The sequence below is a fragment of the Macrotis lagotis genome, chromosome 1, assembly GCF_037893015.1.
Source record: "Macrotis lagotis isolate mMagLag1 chromosome 1, bilby.v1.9.chrom.fasta, whole genome shotgun sequence".
NCBI classification, from domain to species: Eukaryota; Metazoa; Chordata; class Mammalia; order Peramelemorphia; family Peramelidae; genus Macrotis; species Macrotis lagotis.
In genome coordinates, this window is record NC_133658.1 from 899,914,437 (window position 1) to 899,930,865 (window position 16,429).

General features: G+C 59.5%; 3 protein-coding genes across 6 annotated transcripts in view; 1 reads left to right on the forward strand and 2 right to left on the reverse strand.

The window, feature by feature from the left end:
* Positions 1-922: 922 nt before the first annotated feature.
* On the reverse strand, positions 923-6,592 carry TBCB (tubulin folding cofactor B). Its single transcript, XM_074218817.1, has 6 exons — positions 6,343-6,592; positions 3,081-3,224; positions 2,489-2,585; positions 2,083-2,274; positions 1,412-1,484; positions 923-1,271 (listed from the first exon to the last, which is right to left on the reverse strand). The coding sequence occupies exons 1-6, from the start codon at positions 6,454-6,456 to the stop codon at positions 1,151-1,153; spliced, it is 741 nt and encodes a 246-aa protein (XP_074074918.1). The 5' UTR covers positions 6,457-6,592; the 3' UTR covers positions 923-1,150.
* Positions 6,344-8,472, forward strand: POLR2I (RNA polymerase II subunit I). Of its 3 annotated transcripts, none has more exons than XM_074218820.1 (7): positions 6,360-6,623; positions 6,724-7,619; positions 7,740-7,794; positions 7,932-7,981; positions 8,071-8,145; positions 8,230-8,281; positions 8,365-8,472. In XM_074218820.1, the coding sequence occupies exons 2-7, from the start codon at positions 7,561-7,563 to the stop codon at positions 8,425-8,427; spliced, it is 354 nt and encodes a 117-aa protein (XP_074074921.1). In that variant the 5' UTR covers positions 6,360-6,623; positions 6,724-7,560; the 3' UTR covers positions 8,428-8,472. The 3 variants fall into 3 exon arrangements, with proteins under 3 accessions (XP_074074919.1, XP_074074921.1, XP_074074920.1); XM_074218819.1 differs by having other exon boundaries at positions 6,372-6,623; positions 7,908-7,981; XM_074218818.1 differs by lacking the exons at positions 7,740-7,794; positions 7,932-7,981; positions 8,071-8,145; positions 8,230-8,281; positions 8,365-8,472 and having other exon boundaries at positions 6,344-6,623; positions 6,724-7,549.
* Positions 8,473-8,597: 125 nt separating this feature from the next.
* WDR62 (WD repeat domain 62) overlaps positions 8,598-16,429 on the reverse strand; it is a 35,939-nt gene continuing 28,107 nt past the window's right edge. Inside the window, exons 24-36 of one of the 2 annotated variants that reach the window (XM_074218814.1) lie at positions 15,880-15,998; positions 15,329-15,466; positions 15,083-15,220; positions 14,051-14,180; positions 13,220-13,349; positions 13,047-13,113; positions 12,052-12,759; positions 11,646-11,731; positions 11,346-11,462; positions 9,544-9,699; positions 9,361-9,457; positions 8,898-9,179; positions 8,598-8,814 (exon numbers count right to left, since the gene is read on the reverse strand). In XM_074218814.1, the coding sequence (XP_074074915.1) occupies positions 8,606-8,814; positions 8,898-9,179; positions 9,361-9,457; positions 9,544-9,699; positions 11,346-11,462; positions 11,646-11,731; positions 12,052-12,759; positions 13,047-13,113; positions 13,220-13,349; positions 14,051-14,180; positions 15,083-15,220; positions 15,329-15,466; positions 15,880-15,998 (2,377 nt within the window). In that variant the 3' untranslated portion in view covers positions 8,598-8,605. Of the gene's footprint in view, positions 8,815-8,897; positions 9,180-9,360; positions 9,458-9,543; positions 9,705-11,345; positions 11,463-11,645; positions 11,732-12,051; positions 12,760-13,046; positions 13,114-13,219; positions 13,350-14,050; positions 14,181-15,082; positions 15,221-15,328; positions 15,467-15,879; positions 15,999-16,429 lie in introns of those variants that run through there. The other variant, XM_074218815.1, reaches the window with a different exon arrangement.

Below are 16,429 nucleotides of genomic sequence, written 5' to 3' on the forward strand. Positions count from 1 at the left end.
GCTCCCCGAGGGGGCGGGGCCGGCCCCGGAAGCCGCGGCCCCCAGGCCTCCTGCGCCCCCCGGGGCCTCGGAAGTGGCGGGGCCCGGGCGGCCCCTCCCGCCGCCCCCCCCCCCCCCGGGAGCCGGCCCGGCCCGGCCCGGCCCGATAAACCCAAACCGGCCCAAGGCGTTCGGCCGCGCCCGCCCGGCTCCAAGCCGGGCCCGGGGGTCGCAACACCCCCCTTTGGAGCCGAATACGGGGGGCGACTGCACCGAAGACGGGAGGGCGAACGGTCACCCCGCCATTGGACAAGAACGTGGCCCATCACGGCTGAAGCGGCGAGGACGGGCGGCCAAGGCGGCCCCCGCCGAGCCCTGCGGCCCGCCCCCTCCGCCGGGCCCAGGCCGGGTTCGGGCCCCTCGGGGCCCCAGTTAGTGCTCGGGAACCCCGGCTCCGGGGTCAGGGGACTCGGTCAGGGTCAGGGTCACTGCGCTGGGAGGCGCCCGCGGCCCGACTCCAAAGTCCGGGGACGCCCCCTGGCGGCCTGCGTGTGAGCCGGTTTCTATGAGAACCCCCATGTAGGATCCCGTTAGGCCCTTTGCAGAGCTGGGCATCCCGGGCGTCGGGCACCGCAGACGTTGGCCGGCTCATTTGGATTTTTGTTTTAATTCTGATTCCAAGGGACGGTGAGAGATGAGAGAACAGAACCCAACAAGCACTGAAGATGAGCTACCCGTCCCCCCCTTTCTCTCTTCTTCGCCCCCAGGCTGTTCTGAAGGCACAGGTGTGAGCACGTCATTCTGCCACTTCTGGACAGGCTGATCTCCCCGCCAGGCTCCCTGCTGCTCCTCCTGGCCTTTAGGGCCCACTGACCCCATGCTTCCCCCCCCCCCACCATCTTTAGCACGCGATACCCTTTCTCCCCCCAAGAACCAAGGCTGCTTCCAAGGGATTTAGAGGCATTTAATTCACTTGTCTCACAACCTCACAAGAGCCAAGGGGAATATAAGATAAAAAACATAACAAGATAGGGAAGGGAAAAGGGAATACGCCACAGACATGGAAAAGGAGGGAGGGGCCCAGGCTGGAGGAGGGGAAAAAAAAGGGGAGGCTGCATCCAAGGGGACAACCCCCCCCAGAGTGTTTAATCCCCCACCCCCACCAGGGGGGTCACATCTCATCATCATCCAGTCCGTAATCCTCCTCTGGGAAGTCCCCCACGGTCACCGTGTGTGGCCTGACAAAGGCACCATACTTGTCCTGGCACTCAAAGTATCGTTTGCCATTCACACTGTAGATGACAAAGAGAATACTGGAGTCACAGGGCTGCTTTACACACTCACCCGTTTGCACACACATTCACACATGTATGCACACACACACACATACACACACTCTCAGGGTTGGGTGTCTGAGAGAATCTCACCCCACCTGCCATCATGCTTCCCCAGTGGTTCATCATAGCGGATGCCAACCCAGTAGCCGGGCTTGAAATCCGTGAGTCCTGTCCAAAAGAAAGTTCAGTGAGATCTCAGGGCCACGATGTGGTGGTCCCCATCTCCCTAGTCCATCAAGGTTTATAAAGGACCCTGGGGGAATGGAGCCATGCTGCAGAGGAGCTAGTGCTGTCACCTCTGCCCTCCTCTCCTCTGGCCCATCTACCAGACCCCTCAAAGAGCTTCTGAAATGAGCCTCTACCCTCAACTACCACAGGGAGAATTGTTGCCAAAACAACAGTCACTCCCCTGCATGCACATCACCAGGGGTGGCAGGCCCCCTCCCCCTACACCCCCCCATCCCCTACCTCTGCGACTTACACAAGTTGCCCCACCCCCATTCCAGGTGCACCTTTCCTTTCTCCTTTATTAAAATTTTCTTTCTGAGGCCCTCCTAATCCCCAATGTTCACTTAGATGTTGTAAAGATAGTTTTCCCAGTCAGAATGGAAACCTCTGTCAGGCAAGCCTGGAGTCCTTCTGCCTTTGTACCCCAGGGCTGCCTGGCACAAGGCAAATACTTCACAAGCCCTCAATCAGCTGGGGAGGAGACCTGCCCAGAGGAAGGCCAACCCTCGATCTATCTCAAGGCCCCCTATTGACTTACCCACATACATGACAGTGCCTCGCTTGGTGGGCTGGCCGGCCGCCTGCACCTGGCAGCGGCTCCCCACTGTGATGGCCTGGGCCTGGGCCTCCTCCTCGGCGAGTCGCTGGGCCGCTTCGGCCTCCCGCCGCTTCTGCTCCTCCTCATTGAATTTGCCCATCTTGCTGCGCTTCAGGAAGGAGCGTACGGAGTCTGGAGGCCAGGGGTCAAGGGGGGTCACTGCCCTAGACTTAAGCCCCCAGATCCCCAGATCCCTCCAGTTCCCCTGTCCCCAACCTCATTTTCTATCCTTCCCATTTAGAGGTGGGTCCCTTCCTCTACATCTTCCCTTTCCAAACCCATCCCCTAAATTTCTCTTGGCCTCTCCCTAATTCTCCCCCATCCCCCAGCATTCTTCCCGCTGTACCAGCTCTGCTTTCATAGGCTGCTTGAGACATCTCATACTTCTCCACCTGGGATAGATCCTCATATTCACCCAGTCGGGCCCCACTCCGGTCAATGACCTGTGGGGAGAGAGTGCCTGAGCCGGGGGGCCTCCCCCTTCCCCCAGACCCCTACTGTGAGGGCAGCTTCAAACAAACAAAGGAGTTGTGAGCATGGCAACACATCAAGGGATGGAATCCAGGGAGGCATTCAGGCCAAAAATGGGAATGGGGTCAGCAAGGGCAGGCAGAAACAGAAAATGGTTGTTGCTGGAAGTCTTGAGAAGTTCGTGAGGAAGTCTGTGGACACAGAGGCAGAAGATGGGCTTCAAGGCCCAGGCCTATCCCTAACCACCATCAGATTCAGGGCAAGGCACATCCCTCCTCCATTTCCATACAAAAACTGTCTGGGCTGAAAGGTCCTTTCCAGCACAATCACCCCCAGGATCTTCTGGAGAGAGACCTGGAGAAGCATGCAAGAGCTACCAAAGAGGCTAAGGATGTCAGAGACTAATATGGCAATGGGCCCAGGGACTGTAAAGATGGACAGGGTGAGGGTGAGGGAATGGTTCTCACGTGGATCCTGCAGCCATCCTCCACCGGGTAGGAACCCAACAGAGCATCATCCTGGTCAAGTTTCATGCAGAAGTGGTCATCGGCACTGTAGAGCTCCAGGTCCATGCAGGAGGCTGGGCTTCCCACAACCAGCTCCAGCTTACACTAGGAGACAGGATGTATGATGAATCATGGCATGTCAGAGCTAGGAATGACCTTAGAAGGATCTGACTCAACATTGCAATGAACAAATGAAGAAATTAAGACCTGAATGATTAAGAGAGTTACCCCAAAGTCCAACTGGTCAATGAATGAGGCAGTAAGACTGCTTCTTCTGACTGTGCCCAGAATGTTTACATGAAAGAAACCAGGGGAAGGCATATCTTGTGTACTTGTGGTGGGGTTGGGGCATGGAAGAACTCGGGTACTTTCCCAAGTCTGCTCTTCAGGAATCAGCCCTCTCCCCGCACCAGGCACTGACACACTCCACACATCTTCCCTTCTCTCCCCAGATTTGTCCTTTCCTTGCCCCTCTACTGCCACCTTCGGCAGCCCCTCCATAGAGCTCACCCCCTCAGAGCCAGAGTCACTGCACCAAGAGCCTCCCGAGGCTCTCTCCCTCACCTTCTCAGCTGAGAACTTTGTCTTATTAAAAAACACTGAGACCTTCTCTAAAAGGTCCTTTTCCCTTCCTCCTCCTAGACCACTCAGGTCTTCCCTCACTATTCACAAGGCCAGCAATAAGTTCCTATGAGGCACTTACAATGGCCTGGGCACAAGTCTAATGAGGAAGACAGCATGCAAACAACCGTGCCCAGATAAGACACTGGGGGGGTATTAACTGGAGATAATGGACAGGGGTTTGAAAAGGCTTCCTGAAGGAGGGAGTGGATCTGGGACCTGAGGAAGCTGGAGGCAAAGATGAGGAGGTACAGTGCTCCAGGGATGGGGGACTGCCAGGGCAAATACCTGAAGGCTAGAGATAAGGAAGAGAAAAGACTGGGAAGGCAGAAGGAGTTGGGGTCTGAAGGGCTTTCATATAGAAATCTTCAAGCAGTTTTAAGTTATGGAAGCTTCACATTGGATAAAGTCTGCAAGTAACAGTGAGCCATCACCTCTTCCATGACCCCTACTCTGTCTAACATTCTATTGGCTCCTTCCCTGCTGCCCACAATCACAATTCTATCATGCCCTGTTGGTCGGTCCCTCCACTCTGTGACATGAGAACAAACTCCCCCTCCTCTCCTCTCATAGTTACATAAAGCCCTCTGCTACCTGCCTTCTAATTTCATTATCCAACCAAAGCTTCCCTAAAGTTCCAGTGATTTACTCATTGCCAAATCAAACAGCCCTTCTCTAGTTCTCATCTTTCTTGACCAGAGTCCATGCCAGCTCAGCCTGTCTCTGCTCTCATGCTACTAGGATGCACTGCAGGGACCCTTCCTCTTATGAGTCCCCCCAGTCACCTACAAGTCACCCCCAATATCTGTGGTCCATCTCTCCCAGGTCATCCTCCCCCTATCTTGACCCACTGAATCTGACACACCACTTTAGGTCTGTACTGTCCTTTTTTCTTCAGTGCTCCCATTCCCTTAGCCTAAGGAAGACATGGCCTTGTCCATCCTGAACCCCTGGCTCACTGCCACCACTCGCTGCTGGTACCCCGACTTTCATGCAGCTGCCCATTTATGTTGTATAATATCAATTGAGCCTTCAATGCCATATAGAAATCTGCTTACCCCTCCCTAATTCAATGCCCCTCTAATCTCTGCCCTCCTTCTCTAAGCTGAGGAATCTTGAAACTGTTGTTCCCCTTGAGCTCCACCTTCTTCATCCCCGTCACTGCCACTCTATTCCTTTACCTATCTCACATAATGAGATGGCTTTCCTCCTTTCTACAGCTCGGCCTCATCCCTTCAATCCTCCAGCAGCTGGTCCCACCTCTACTATCTGTTGACCTCTAATAATAAATCTTTTATCAGCCTAAGAGGAAAGTTTCTCATATCTATGTGGAAGTCTTTAGCCTAACTGATAAGGCACTTCTTTTAAGGAAATGTCTAATTTCCAGCTCCTCACCCCATGCTGAGTTGCCCCTGCCCCATTCTAAATTGAGGGTCATTCCCTAGATGGACAAAACCAGAAGTAGCTTTTTAGATCCTGCCTTCTGAAAGTGAAAAAGTATAAGAATCCTTCTGCAAATTCCATTTTTTTGAGGGGGTCCAGTTTTTAGCTGGACTCTATGTATATCTTCATAATCAGTGAACTTCAAAAAATATTAAATAAACGTATATGTTAACCTAATTTTTTTTTTGCTCTTTCTTAAAGCCAAACTCTGGAGGATAATGTTTGTCCTTTATTATGAAAAACTCTGAAAGTTAACACATTTTTAATAATTTTTAATGGTGAACTCCTGTAGGTTATATCATCCCAACTCTCACTTCGCTTTAGCTTCTCCCTGTCCTCAGCTGATTCCTATAAATATGCCTTGATGTCTAACATCCTCAAAAAATTGTCACCTTGTCCTTCCATTCCCACTAGTTATCGTCTTATTTCTCTCCTCCCTTTTGTGGGTAGATTTTAGATGTTTACAATAAGTGCCTTTCCTTCCTTTCTTCTTCACGCTTTACAACGTGGCTTCTGAGCTGATCATTCCATAGCAAACAGCTCTCTCCAATGGACAGTGATCTCTCAGTTGCCAAATCCAATCATCTTTTCCCAATACTCATGCTACTGGACTTCTCCTGTCCCCTTGGGCAGTCTCTTCTCTCTAGGGTTTCAGTTCACCCTTCTCTCCCTCTTCTGCTTTCTGGATGCTCCTCCAGATCATGACCTCCGACCCTGGGTGTCCCCCAAGGGCTCTGCGCTGGGCCTTCTTCTCTTCTCCCTCAAGGCTTCACGCGGCCTCCCGCCGCTTCCCTGCCCTCATCTCTGCTTTGACCCCCAATCTCAAATCGGCAAATGTCCTTCAGCCGTCCCAAAGTGGGCGTGCAGCAGACACTCATGCTGCTCGCCCCCAACCCTCCTCTGCTGCCCCGGTGGGCCTCCCCCCGGTACGGCTCCCGAGGCGCCCCCCGCAATCCCACCCTCCCAACCCGTCCCTTGGGGCTCTCGGCCCCACTGGAAGCGCCCTGAGGCCAGGCCCCGCCGGCCGGCCCTCCCCGCGCAGGCGCAGCCGGGCATTGTCTCCCGGACGCCCCGCCCCCACCCGCCGCGGCCCCGCCCCTCGCCCCGGCCCCAGCTTTTCTCCCCAGGCCCCGCCCCCAGCCCTCCCCGGCGTTCGCACCTTGAACTCGGCCAGAGTGAGGCCCCGGTTGTAGCGCTTCTCCGAGCGGAAGCTGTTGAGGGAGCTGCTGATAAACACGGTGACCGTGGGCGCCGACAACCCGGCCAGATCCATGCTTGCGGAGGGCCCCCGGCCCGGGTGCTCCTTCCCGGCCGCCGCCTCCTCGCTCCCCCTCAGGCCTCACAGCGAGAAACCGCTGCCGCCGCCGCCTCCACCACCGCCGGCGCTACAGCCACAGTCACTGCTCTGGGCAGCTTCGCCACGCCCCCTGCACCCCTCCGGTAGCCAATCGCCGCTTCGAACCTCTTCGCCCGGACCAATCGGGGCTTGACTCTCTCTCCGAACGACCGCCCCCTAATGAGAGCGTCCTTCCTTCCGCAGATGGTGAAGCTCATCCGGGTCCTCCGCGGAGACTCAGCCAATCGTGCGTCACCTTGCTTCAGGAGCGGAACTCTGATGACCAATGGAAACGCGGGATCGACGAGGGCCACGGCGGGCTGAAGCCGACGAAGAGGACCTGGCAGGAGGCGGCTCTCGGAGCCTCAGGAAGCATGCGCGGCGCGTGTCTGCTCCGCTATGGCGCGGGGTGGAGCATCTGGCGGCGAACGGCGCGCCTTCCATTCATCCCCCAGTCCAGGAGGAATCGGGGTGGTCCCCTTGGGGCCGATCCACGCCCCAAGGGGAGGGGCAGCGTGTACCCAATTGCTGCCTAGACTTAGGGGGCTACCACTATCCCCAGAGGCCAGTACCACACCCCGCCCCCTCCAGGCCCCTCAGGGAGCCTCGGCTTTTCAGGGGGAGGAAAGAAGAGCAAGCAGAGAGGACCCCAACTCAGCTCGCGGCTCCCTAGGGACAGGGCGCGTCCAGATTTTCCCGGGGGGAGGGGCGGTCCTCTCTGCGGAGGGGGCCACAGACGGGGTCCCCACCACAAATGGGGTCCCCACCACAAATGGGGTCCCGCGGCGGGACCGCGCCCCACCCCGCAGCACCGTGCGGACGCCCGACCGCGCTCGGAAGGGGCCTGAGCCACCCAGGCAGCCGCGGGGCCTCAGGGTCCCCCTGCGGAGGAGAGGGGCTCCCGGGAAGCGCCCCCGCCGCGACCACGTGGCCACGGGCCCCGCCCCCGCGGCGGTGAGAGGCGGGGCCTGGCTCCGGGCCTTCCCGCGACCCGTAGCTGCGCCTGCGCAGTGACCCCGGGAGCCCGCGCTCGCCCTCGCCATGGAGCCGGACGGCACTTACGAGCCGGGCTTCGTGGGCATCCGCTTCTGCCAGGAGTGGTAACGGCGGGGGCGCGGGGGCCGGGGGGCCGGGGGGCCGGGGCGGGGCCGGGGGAGGACTAGATCCGGGGGGCGCCGGCGCGGGCAGACTGACCTCTGACCCCAGCCTCCCGCCCCTAGCAACAACATGCTGTACCCCAAGGAGGACAAGGAGAACCGCATCCTGCTGTACGCGGTGAGACCCCGCCCCCGGGCCCCGCCCTCCTGCCCCCCCCCGCCAGCGCCCCACCCCCAGAGCCCCGCCCTCCTGCCCCCCCGGGCCCCTCCCTGAACCCCCCCTCCCCGCAGTGCCGCAACTGTGACTACCAGCAGGAGGCGGACAACAGCTGCATCTACGTGAACAAGATCACGCACGAGGTGGAGTGAGTGCGGGGCGCGGGGGGCGCCGGGCGGGGCGGGGGGGGGGGCCCGCTGCAGCGCCCCGCTACCCCGTGCTCTCTCCCACCCGCAGCGAGCTGACCCAGATCATCGCCGACGTGTCGCAGGACCCGACCCTTCCCCGGACCGAGGACCACCCGTGCCAGAAGTGGGTAGCGGGTAGCGGGGGGGGGGGGGGGGGGGTGGGGGGGGCGCGGCGCCGGGCCCCCACCCACCGGCTGTGCCCCCCCAGGTGCGGCCACAAGGAGGCGGTCTTCTTCCAGTCCCACAGCGCCCGGGCCGAGGTGAGGGGCGGGGCCGGGGCGGGGCCGCGGGGCGGGGCGGGGCCCGGGGCGCCCCTGACCTCCACTTCCCGCCCCTCCCCCAGGACGCCATGAGGCTCTACTACGTGTGCACGGCCCCCCACTGCGGCCACCGCTGGACAGAGTGACCCCGACGCCCGCGCGGCTCCCCAATAAAGCTTTTTATTCCGGCAGCGGCCTGGGCCTGGTGGCGGCGCGGGGCGGGGCTCCGGGGGCGGGGCGGGGCTCCGGAGGGGCGGGGCTGGGGCTCCGGAGGGGGCGGGGCTCCGGGGGCGGGGCGGGGCTGGGGCTCCCGCGGGGGCGGGGCTAGGCCGCGCCGTGCCCCGCGCGGTGCTGCGCGTAGGCCTCGGGCCGCGCGCACGTGTAGCCGCAGGCCTCGCACACGTGCAGCTTCTCGCGCCGCTCGCGGTAGCCGTAGCGCGGGGGCTGCCCGTGGATCTTGGCCAGGTGCGACTCGAGCGAGCAGCGCTGCGTGAAGGCCTTGCCGCAGGCGGCGCAGCGGAAGGGCCGGATCCCTGCGGGGGGGGGGGGGGTGTCAGTGGGCGGCGCCTCGCTCCGCCCCGCCCCCGCCGCGCCCCGCCCCCGCCGCGCCCCTCACCCGTGTGCGTCCTCATGTGGCGCTTGAGGTCGAAGGCGTCGTGGAAGCCCTTGGCGCAGCAGCTGCACACGTGGCGCCGGGCCGGGCTGTGGCACTTGAGGTGGCGCGTCAGCATGCGCGGCAGCGGGAAGGCCTTGGGGCACAGGGGGCAGCGCAGGCCCCCAGGCTCCTGGGCGGCCACTCTGCCCGGCGCTCGGGGCTCCCCGCCGCGGGGGGCCGGGGCCAGGGCCCCTCCCCCTCCCTGGCCGCCGCCCTCCACCGGCCCCCTGTCCAGGCTGCAGTCTGAAAGAAGAGGCCCGGGGGTCGCTGCCCTGCAGGCCGGGGCGGGTGGGCCGATGCTGGGAGCCCCCCCCCCCCCGCGGCCTCAGTTTCCTTAACGGCCCCGCGGGGCCCACGCTGGCGCCCACCCCAGGGCGGCACCCGGAGCCCCGGGTCCGCCCGTGCCCCTAGAGGGGCCCGTTACCTGGCACATAGGCGTCTCCCCGGTGCTGGTCAGGGATGTGGCCCCAGTCTCGGGGCCGGGGCCGGCGGCTCCTCACCAGAAAGGATCGAGGCATGTCCTGTGAGGGGTGGGGAACACCAGGGAGCCCTTGTTGGCACCGCCGAGCCCGGAGGCCGGAGGCTGTGACCCTCCTGCTCTACCCACCTGGGCACACGAGGTAGGGGAGGACGGCCGAGACCTCCTCATCCTCTCCATGCAAATCCGGGCTGGGCCTCGGCCAGCAGAGCCCCGGACGGCTCCAGTTACCTCAGCCCCCTCCCTCCGGCACCAACAGCCTCGGCCGTTTCTCGGGGCGATGGGCTACTCTGCAGGAGGAAGGACGGATGCTAGCCCCTGGCGGAGGGAAACCAAGGCACCTCCCAGAGCCCTCGCAGGAAAGCCTTGGCTCTAGGAGCTGGGTGAGGGAGGGTGACCCCGTCAAAGGGTCACGGTGCCCACTCCCTAAATTGACAGTGGCTCTGGGTTCTGTTTGCTAGTCAAATCAGCCCCCGAACAGCATCCAACGGCCCCTGAGGAAGCTGTCTCTGGAGAGGTTATTCAAATCACTGCAGCTGTCTCCGAGTTGGGGTGAAGTGGGGGAGCTCTGATTTAACAGCCCCAGGTGGGGCCTTGGATTGGGTTTTGGAGAAACACACCTAGACTTGTAAAAATGGGGGGGGCGGTCATCCCCCAGCAGAGTGAAAGGTTTCTATGGCCCAGGACCTCCACGGGCCTGCCAGGGAGGCACACTCGAGGGGTAAGCCCCTTAAAAACAATCAGGGAAATCAGATTCACCAGTTGATTCAAGGGCTATATGACTCAAAAGTGGGCATCAAAGGTCACAGCTCAAGTTGGAGAGGACCAGCAGAAGGTGGACAAACGGGCTCCAGGCAGTCTTCTGACGCCCAGCATCATAATAGCTCAGAACTCATTTTCTTGCCCACATCCCATGCTCTCTTCATCCTAATTTTTTTTTTCTGAACATCACCTGCATAGGGTTGGTAGGAGAGATAAATCTAGAAAGTATTCACAGGAGAGGACCAGTGGACCAACCAACAAAGAAATCATTGCTGAGGCCACATTACTAGTGTCTGAACGAGGCCGGGCAGTCTTGGGGCCTCTTCTGCTCCACGGTAGCCACATCTAGGCTCTCCTGCCTGGGGCAGAGGGATGTTGGCCAACTGGAAGCTTGGGGAAGGGCTGAGAAAAGATGAAGAGCGAATGGGACACAAAACAGTCCTCCAGGAGACGACTAGGGCAGAACTGGAATCAATGTGGGGTCAAAGGTTGTTAACAGTGACCAGTTGGGCTTGTTATGCAAGGCATGCCCCCCCTGAAAAGGGTGGATGACCATTTGGGACCATTACAGAGAAGATGCATGAGGCAGGAACTGGGGGTGGACTAACATGGTCTCTAAGGTGTCTTTCAAGTTAAGGTTCTATGGAATTCCCAGATGGAAGAGAAGAGCCTGGGAGAAAAGCCCCCTGCCCTACAATGAGAGAGGGGTGGGGATGAGGCACCAGGAGCCACTCACATCAAAGTTGTTTATTTTCTAAAAAATAGACATTTCCTTAAAAGCAGCAGAGCAGAGAAGTTGTCATGTCAGTTATGGCTCTTGACCCCCCAGAAGGGGTAGTGGTGTTAGAGGCCGCTCAGGCCCTGCTCCCCTGGCCCGCCCTCACCTCCCTGCCACTCGCCTTTCTTCGAACAGCCTGCACCAACAGTTCTGAGTAATGTTCTAACAGGGCCCGGACCTCTGAGCTGGGCAAAGACCACAGCAGAGGGGACCGGAGGCCTGGGGCTGGGCTTACTGCAGGGGAAGGGGAACGAGTCCAGACTGAGGCCAAGGTCGGGGCTGGGGCTGAGGCTGAGGCTGGGGCTGAAGCTGGGGCTGAGGCTGGGGCCAGAGTCAAGTCTGGTGCTGGGGAAGGGGCTAGAGACAAGGGTGGGGATGGGGGCTGAGCCACCTCCTCCCCCCACAGCCAGGCCACAGACTCCAGCTGGCTCTGTATCCACTGGAAGGTCGATGACAATTCTGCTCGAACTCTCTGCTCTTCCCCACTCACTTGGGGGCTGGAAACCACCTGGGAGAGCCGGGGAAGAGAAAAGAGGCTTTGTCAGCAAGGCAGCCCTCTTAGCTGGAGGCGGCCAGGCTTGCCCTGGCTTGGGAAGGGGGTGGGGTCAAACAGCATCAATAGGGAAGAAGCAGGGGACAGGAGGAGGCTGGGCTTTCCACCTCCTTCCTTTCTCTGGCGCAACGGGCTCACCATGTTGTAAAGGTCTAAGGCCTCCTGGAAACTGCGCTGCAACTTTTGGGTGACACATTCCACACTGCTCATGCTGAGCTGGGGCACTGAAAGAGAAGTCCCATCAGCCAAAGGGGACTCCCCAAAGCCAGTGACCCAGCAGACCAGGACAAGGAGGGGACAGTCTCCTGGGAGAGGATCTGGGCTGGGCCCCTGGATGCTGGAGGCACTGTGCCATCCTCAGAATGGATGATAAGAACACAGGGCTAGTGAGGGGAGGTGGTGGGGGCTGAAGGGGTAAGGATAATTACAGGGTGACTGGCAGTGCCAGGGCCTAGGGAGGCAAGCTTCTGCTCCAAGCAGGGTAGAGCAGTCCTCTGCCAGTTGGAAACCCTGGGCCTGCCCTGGGGTTGGCAGTGGCACTCACCTGGAGGAGTTTCCAAGAGGGTGGCTTCACAACTGATGCCCCTGGGCCCCAGACTTTCTGTGGCTGCCGGGCCCTCAGTTTGGGCCTCAGCTTGTGGCTCAGTCCCTGACAGCCTCTGGAGGAAGCCAGACTCATAGAGGCCCATGGCCTTCATCTCAGGAGTGTCACTGGGCAGGAATGCTGCCGGGGCAGTGTCCACGGTGGTCAGGGAGCCCTGGGCCCGGCCCTTGCCTAGGCCTGCCTCCAGAGGCTCAGGGGCTGGGGGCTGGGGAGGCAGCAGGAGCCGGTCACAGACATTGGGCAGATCCAGCCTGAGGCTGGCTCTGGCTTCGTGATTCCCCCAGAGGGGCAGGCTCTGGCGCCCCTCCCTGCCGTTCAGCTCTTGGACCTGGCTTAGAAAACTATCTTGGTCCAATGTTGAGAGTTCCCCCATCGACAGCGGCCTCCTCAAGCCATCCAGGAGTCGGGGGAACTCTCTCAGGGTTGGGGTGATGTTTTCTCCGAGAGACATGCTGCGGGACATGTTTCCCTGGGAGCAGTCAGCAACCTCCACGTAGGAGCGGGCCTGGAGTTCTCGGCTGCTCCGGGGGGTCAGTGGGGAGGGGAGCAGAGATGGTGGCTTCACTTTCCTTTCCCTCTCCTTCTCCAAGGGGAGGCCCAGGAGACCCTCAGGGTGTAGGCCTGGCACTTTGCCAGTGACACCAGAGACTAGACAGAAAAACAGACATTTGTTCCTTCAGCCATCCCTGGAAAAGGGAAGGTCAACTCCCTAGCCTGGCCTGGCCCCCCTCCCCAGGCTCAGGCTCCCTGGGGCTGGATGGTGGGGTCCTACAGGAGGATCAATTCAGTTCCAAGGGTTCCCAGATGACAGACACCCAGGAAGGGCCTTGTCTAGAAGGTGCTGGGAGGTGAGGACAAAGACCCAGGAAGGCCTTAGAACAGGGCAGAGGGGGTCATTGCAGGAAAGGGCAGAGCAGCAAGAGGGGCAGGCTTACTCAGAGGACACCAGGATGCAGGCACCGGGGTCTCCGTGTTGTCATCTGCCTTCTCACCAAGCAGTCCCTTCAAGCCCAGGCCGTCACACAATTAGCCAAGAGAGTCAAGGAGCCACCCTGCCCGCCCCTCCCTGCCCCAGTTCCCGTTGGGCCAGTAAGGCAGCCACCTTCACCTCAGAGGTGTCTTTCGTGCCATAGCTCCTGTCAGCCCTCTGGGCCTCGACCACTTCCTGACTAAGTGCCTCGGCCTCCAACGGCTTGACCAACTGGAGGGGCAGTGTCGGTGGGAAGGTGTGGACAAACCTGGAGGGAAAACAGGTGCATCAAGTTGGCTGAGCCAGGCAGGAAGGGAGCTGCAGTCTGATGGAGATGTGGGCCCCACCCTCAGCCAGGCACAGAGGGGGATGGGAAAACCCAAAACAGACACCAGGCCCAAACTGAGCAGGGCCCGCTGATGCCAGCCAGTGCCTGAGGGTAGGGCGCTCTCCAGAACAAAGGCCTCTGAATGTCTCCCCCAGATCTAGCTTGGCTCACTGGGTCAGGAGTAGCCCTCCTGGAGAGGAAGGAGAGGAAGAGGAGGCCAGCTCCCTTCAGGGGTGAGTGCTCAGGCCTCCAAGCCACAGAGAGGGAACTTTCAGAAAGAGAAAACATAGGGCTCCTCTCTCCCCTTAAAGGGGCCGGGGGAGCTGTGCCTGTGGGTCTGTCCAGGCACCATAGCACAAAACCTAGGACAGCAGAGAAATGCCAAGGGCCCCAAGGGTATGGCACCAACTGAATGTAGAGGACTCGCCAAGGGGATGCCAAAGGGACTTCTTTCTAAAGCTATCATTGTAAGGGAATGGAGCTCAAGGAAGGGGCGGGAGGATCACTGCGGGATTACTGGGCCAGGCAGCTGGGAACTCCCAGGGTGCAAGGTCTGCCCAAGCAGCCCAGGGACCAGAGCAATGGGGAGCCAGGCCACCAGCAGTTACCTCCCCAACCATGGCCAAATCCTCTCTCCCTACCTGGGACTTTTCTGAAATCGAGAAAGAAACTGGGCAGAAATGCTCAGGCGAGAGTTGAGGAAGAAGTGTTTCTCGGACTCTGCATCCACCTCAGGGAACTCCACATCCTTCAGGGAACCATTAAACAGTTCTGGGGGGGTATGCAAAAACAGCATTTTCAACTTGAGCACCTGCCTGGGTTTGTGGGCAGGGTCTCCCCAAGGAAGCAGCTCAATGGCTCTTGTCTGCAGGTGGAGAACAGAGGAGCCCTGGCCATGAGGCCGGGCCAGCCTGGGCTCTAGATTCCCCCAGGAACAGCAGCCAACTTAAAGCTCAAGTGCAGATTCTCTCTGTTATAGTTTGATTTACTTTAGTAAGCTACACTGCTGGCAGCGCCCCACCAGGACATGGACACCTCCTTGAATTGGGAAAGGGAGACTCCACACCTGGAGCAACCCTCCCCACCCCTATCCATGGGGAAAAAAGAGCCCATCCCTTGGGAACAGGAAGAAGGCAACATGATCCTGAGGAGCCTTGGCCTATGGGCCCACACTCACTTTACTGGTGATGATTAAATTCAGAATCTAAAGATAAAGGCCAGGGGTGAAATCAACAGGGAAAAGCAAGATTAGTAAACAAAGGCCCCACATGGCAAAGTGCCAGACTAGAGGAGATGATGGGGACACCTGCCTGGCTGAACCAGGGGCTCCACCTGGGGGGTTTTGCTGGGAGAGGACCATAGTCTTGTTTCTGGAAAAATCCAACCAGATCCCCATGTCACCCACCCTCCCCATCTCCCGTGCTGACAGGCCCAGAATTCTCTGGTGCTTCTGGGAATTTCCCTCCACGAGCTCTTAGGAATCTGTCAGGAACAAGCAGCAGACAAGAGTATCCCCCACAGAACAAGGCAAGACAACTGGCCAACGCCCACAAAGCTCCTCTTCCTTGGCAGATGCTGTCCTGCTCATAGACCTGCCCACCCTCCTAAGACACAGGCCCAGAGGCCGCTGCCACCCACAGAGAGTGGAGGTCTGTGCGGCCCAGACCCCTTACCTTCAGGATGGGCATCAGTGAGGGTTTCAAAATGGTGTCTGAGAAACTTCTCCTGCTCTGGTGTCTGTGGCAAAGAGCTGCTGGGTGGCATGTGGCCCTCGGGCCCATGGAGATCCACTTCCAGAGGGCTCCCTGTGTCTGAGCCAGCATACCCGGAAGCCCAGAATGAGAAAGGAGAGACAGACCATGGTGAGCACAGGAATGGCTCCCAGCACCATCCTTCAGGCCAAGGAGGAGGGGACTCACCTGGGACCAGTGGGATCAGCTCAAAGGAGCTCTGCTCAGCCTTGGGCTGGGGGGACGAGGCATGAATGGTTGTGAAGCCACTGTCCACATCAACGGTCTCAACTTCGGTGTCAGCCTCGGACTCCAGGGACTCGCCACCTACAGGAACAGACCCAGGGTCATCCCAAGCTGCTCCAGAGGGAGAAGTTCTGGAAGCCCTGAGAGCAGCCCTAGAGGGAAGGGGCAGGATGCACCTACGGGACAGGGAGTGCTCATGAGGTCAAATGTAAGGAGTCTGTGAGGAAGGAGGGCACTGCCAGGCTGGGAAGGGCCTTGAATAACCAAAGGAAATGCCTGGCCATTGTGGGGAGGCAGAGGCAAAGAAAGTGTCAAGTGATGGGCAGAACAGAATGACTCCAAACTTCAGCAAGCCAATGGAGAGAGGAGGCACCCTGGAGAGAACTGGCTGAGCCCCCAGAGGCAGAGGCAGTCCTCTCCCCCTCGAAACCGCTGCCCAGGTGGTCCAGGAGCCCCTTCCACCCCACCCAGGGGTCTGTCTGCCTCACACCTACCTTCAGGCTGATGCTCCAGGGCACAGCTCTCTAGATCCCCAGTCAGAACTGAGTTGACGTGAAGATAACCATTGCCCCGCTGATGCAAGGAGACATCCACGTCTTTCAGATGGTACTCACTTCAAAGCAGAAGAAAAGCCAAGGGAAAGGCCTTGTCACTGAGGCCTCCCCAACTGACTCCCAAGCTGGCCTGGGTGGCTGCCTCAGGTTTGAGGGCCTCCCTTGTTCATCTGGGTCTCTGGGCCCCGTGGCAAGTTCACTGGCTACTCTCCCAGAGGGGCTGCCTCCTTGGGCTGGCCCCAAGGAACCAGGGAAAGATGCTGGTCAAGGGGACAAAAAGGCTGGGGCTTCAGACCTGGAATTTCCCTCTACCCTGGCTGATTCTGGGATCATCAAGGAGGCAGGGCACTTCTCAAATCCATCTTTTGAAATGGGGACAATAATCTCTGCATTACCAAACTTCCAAGGTTGTTTGAGAAAAGTGATTTGTGAATTCTTGTGTGTGAGGGTGAGAGCCTTCAATTAAAAGAAGAGATTTTTTCCCCTCTAG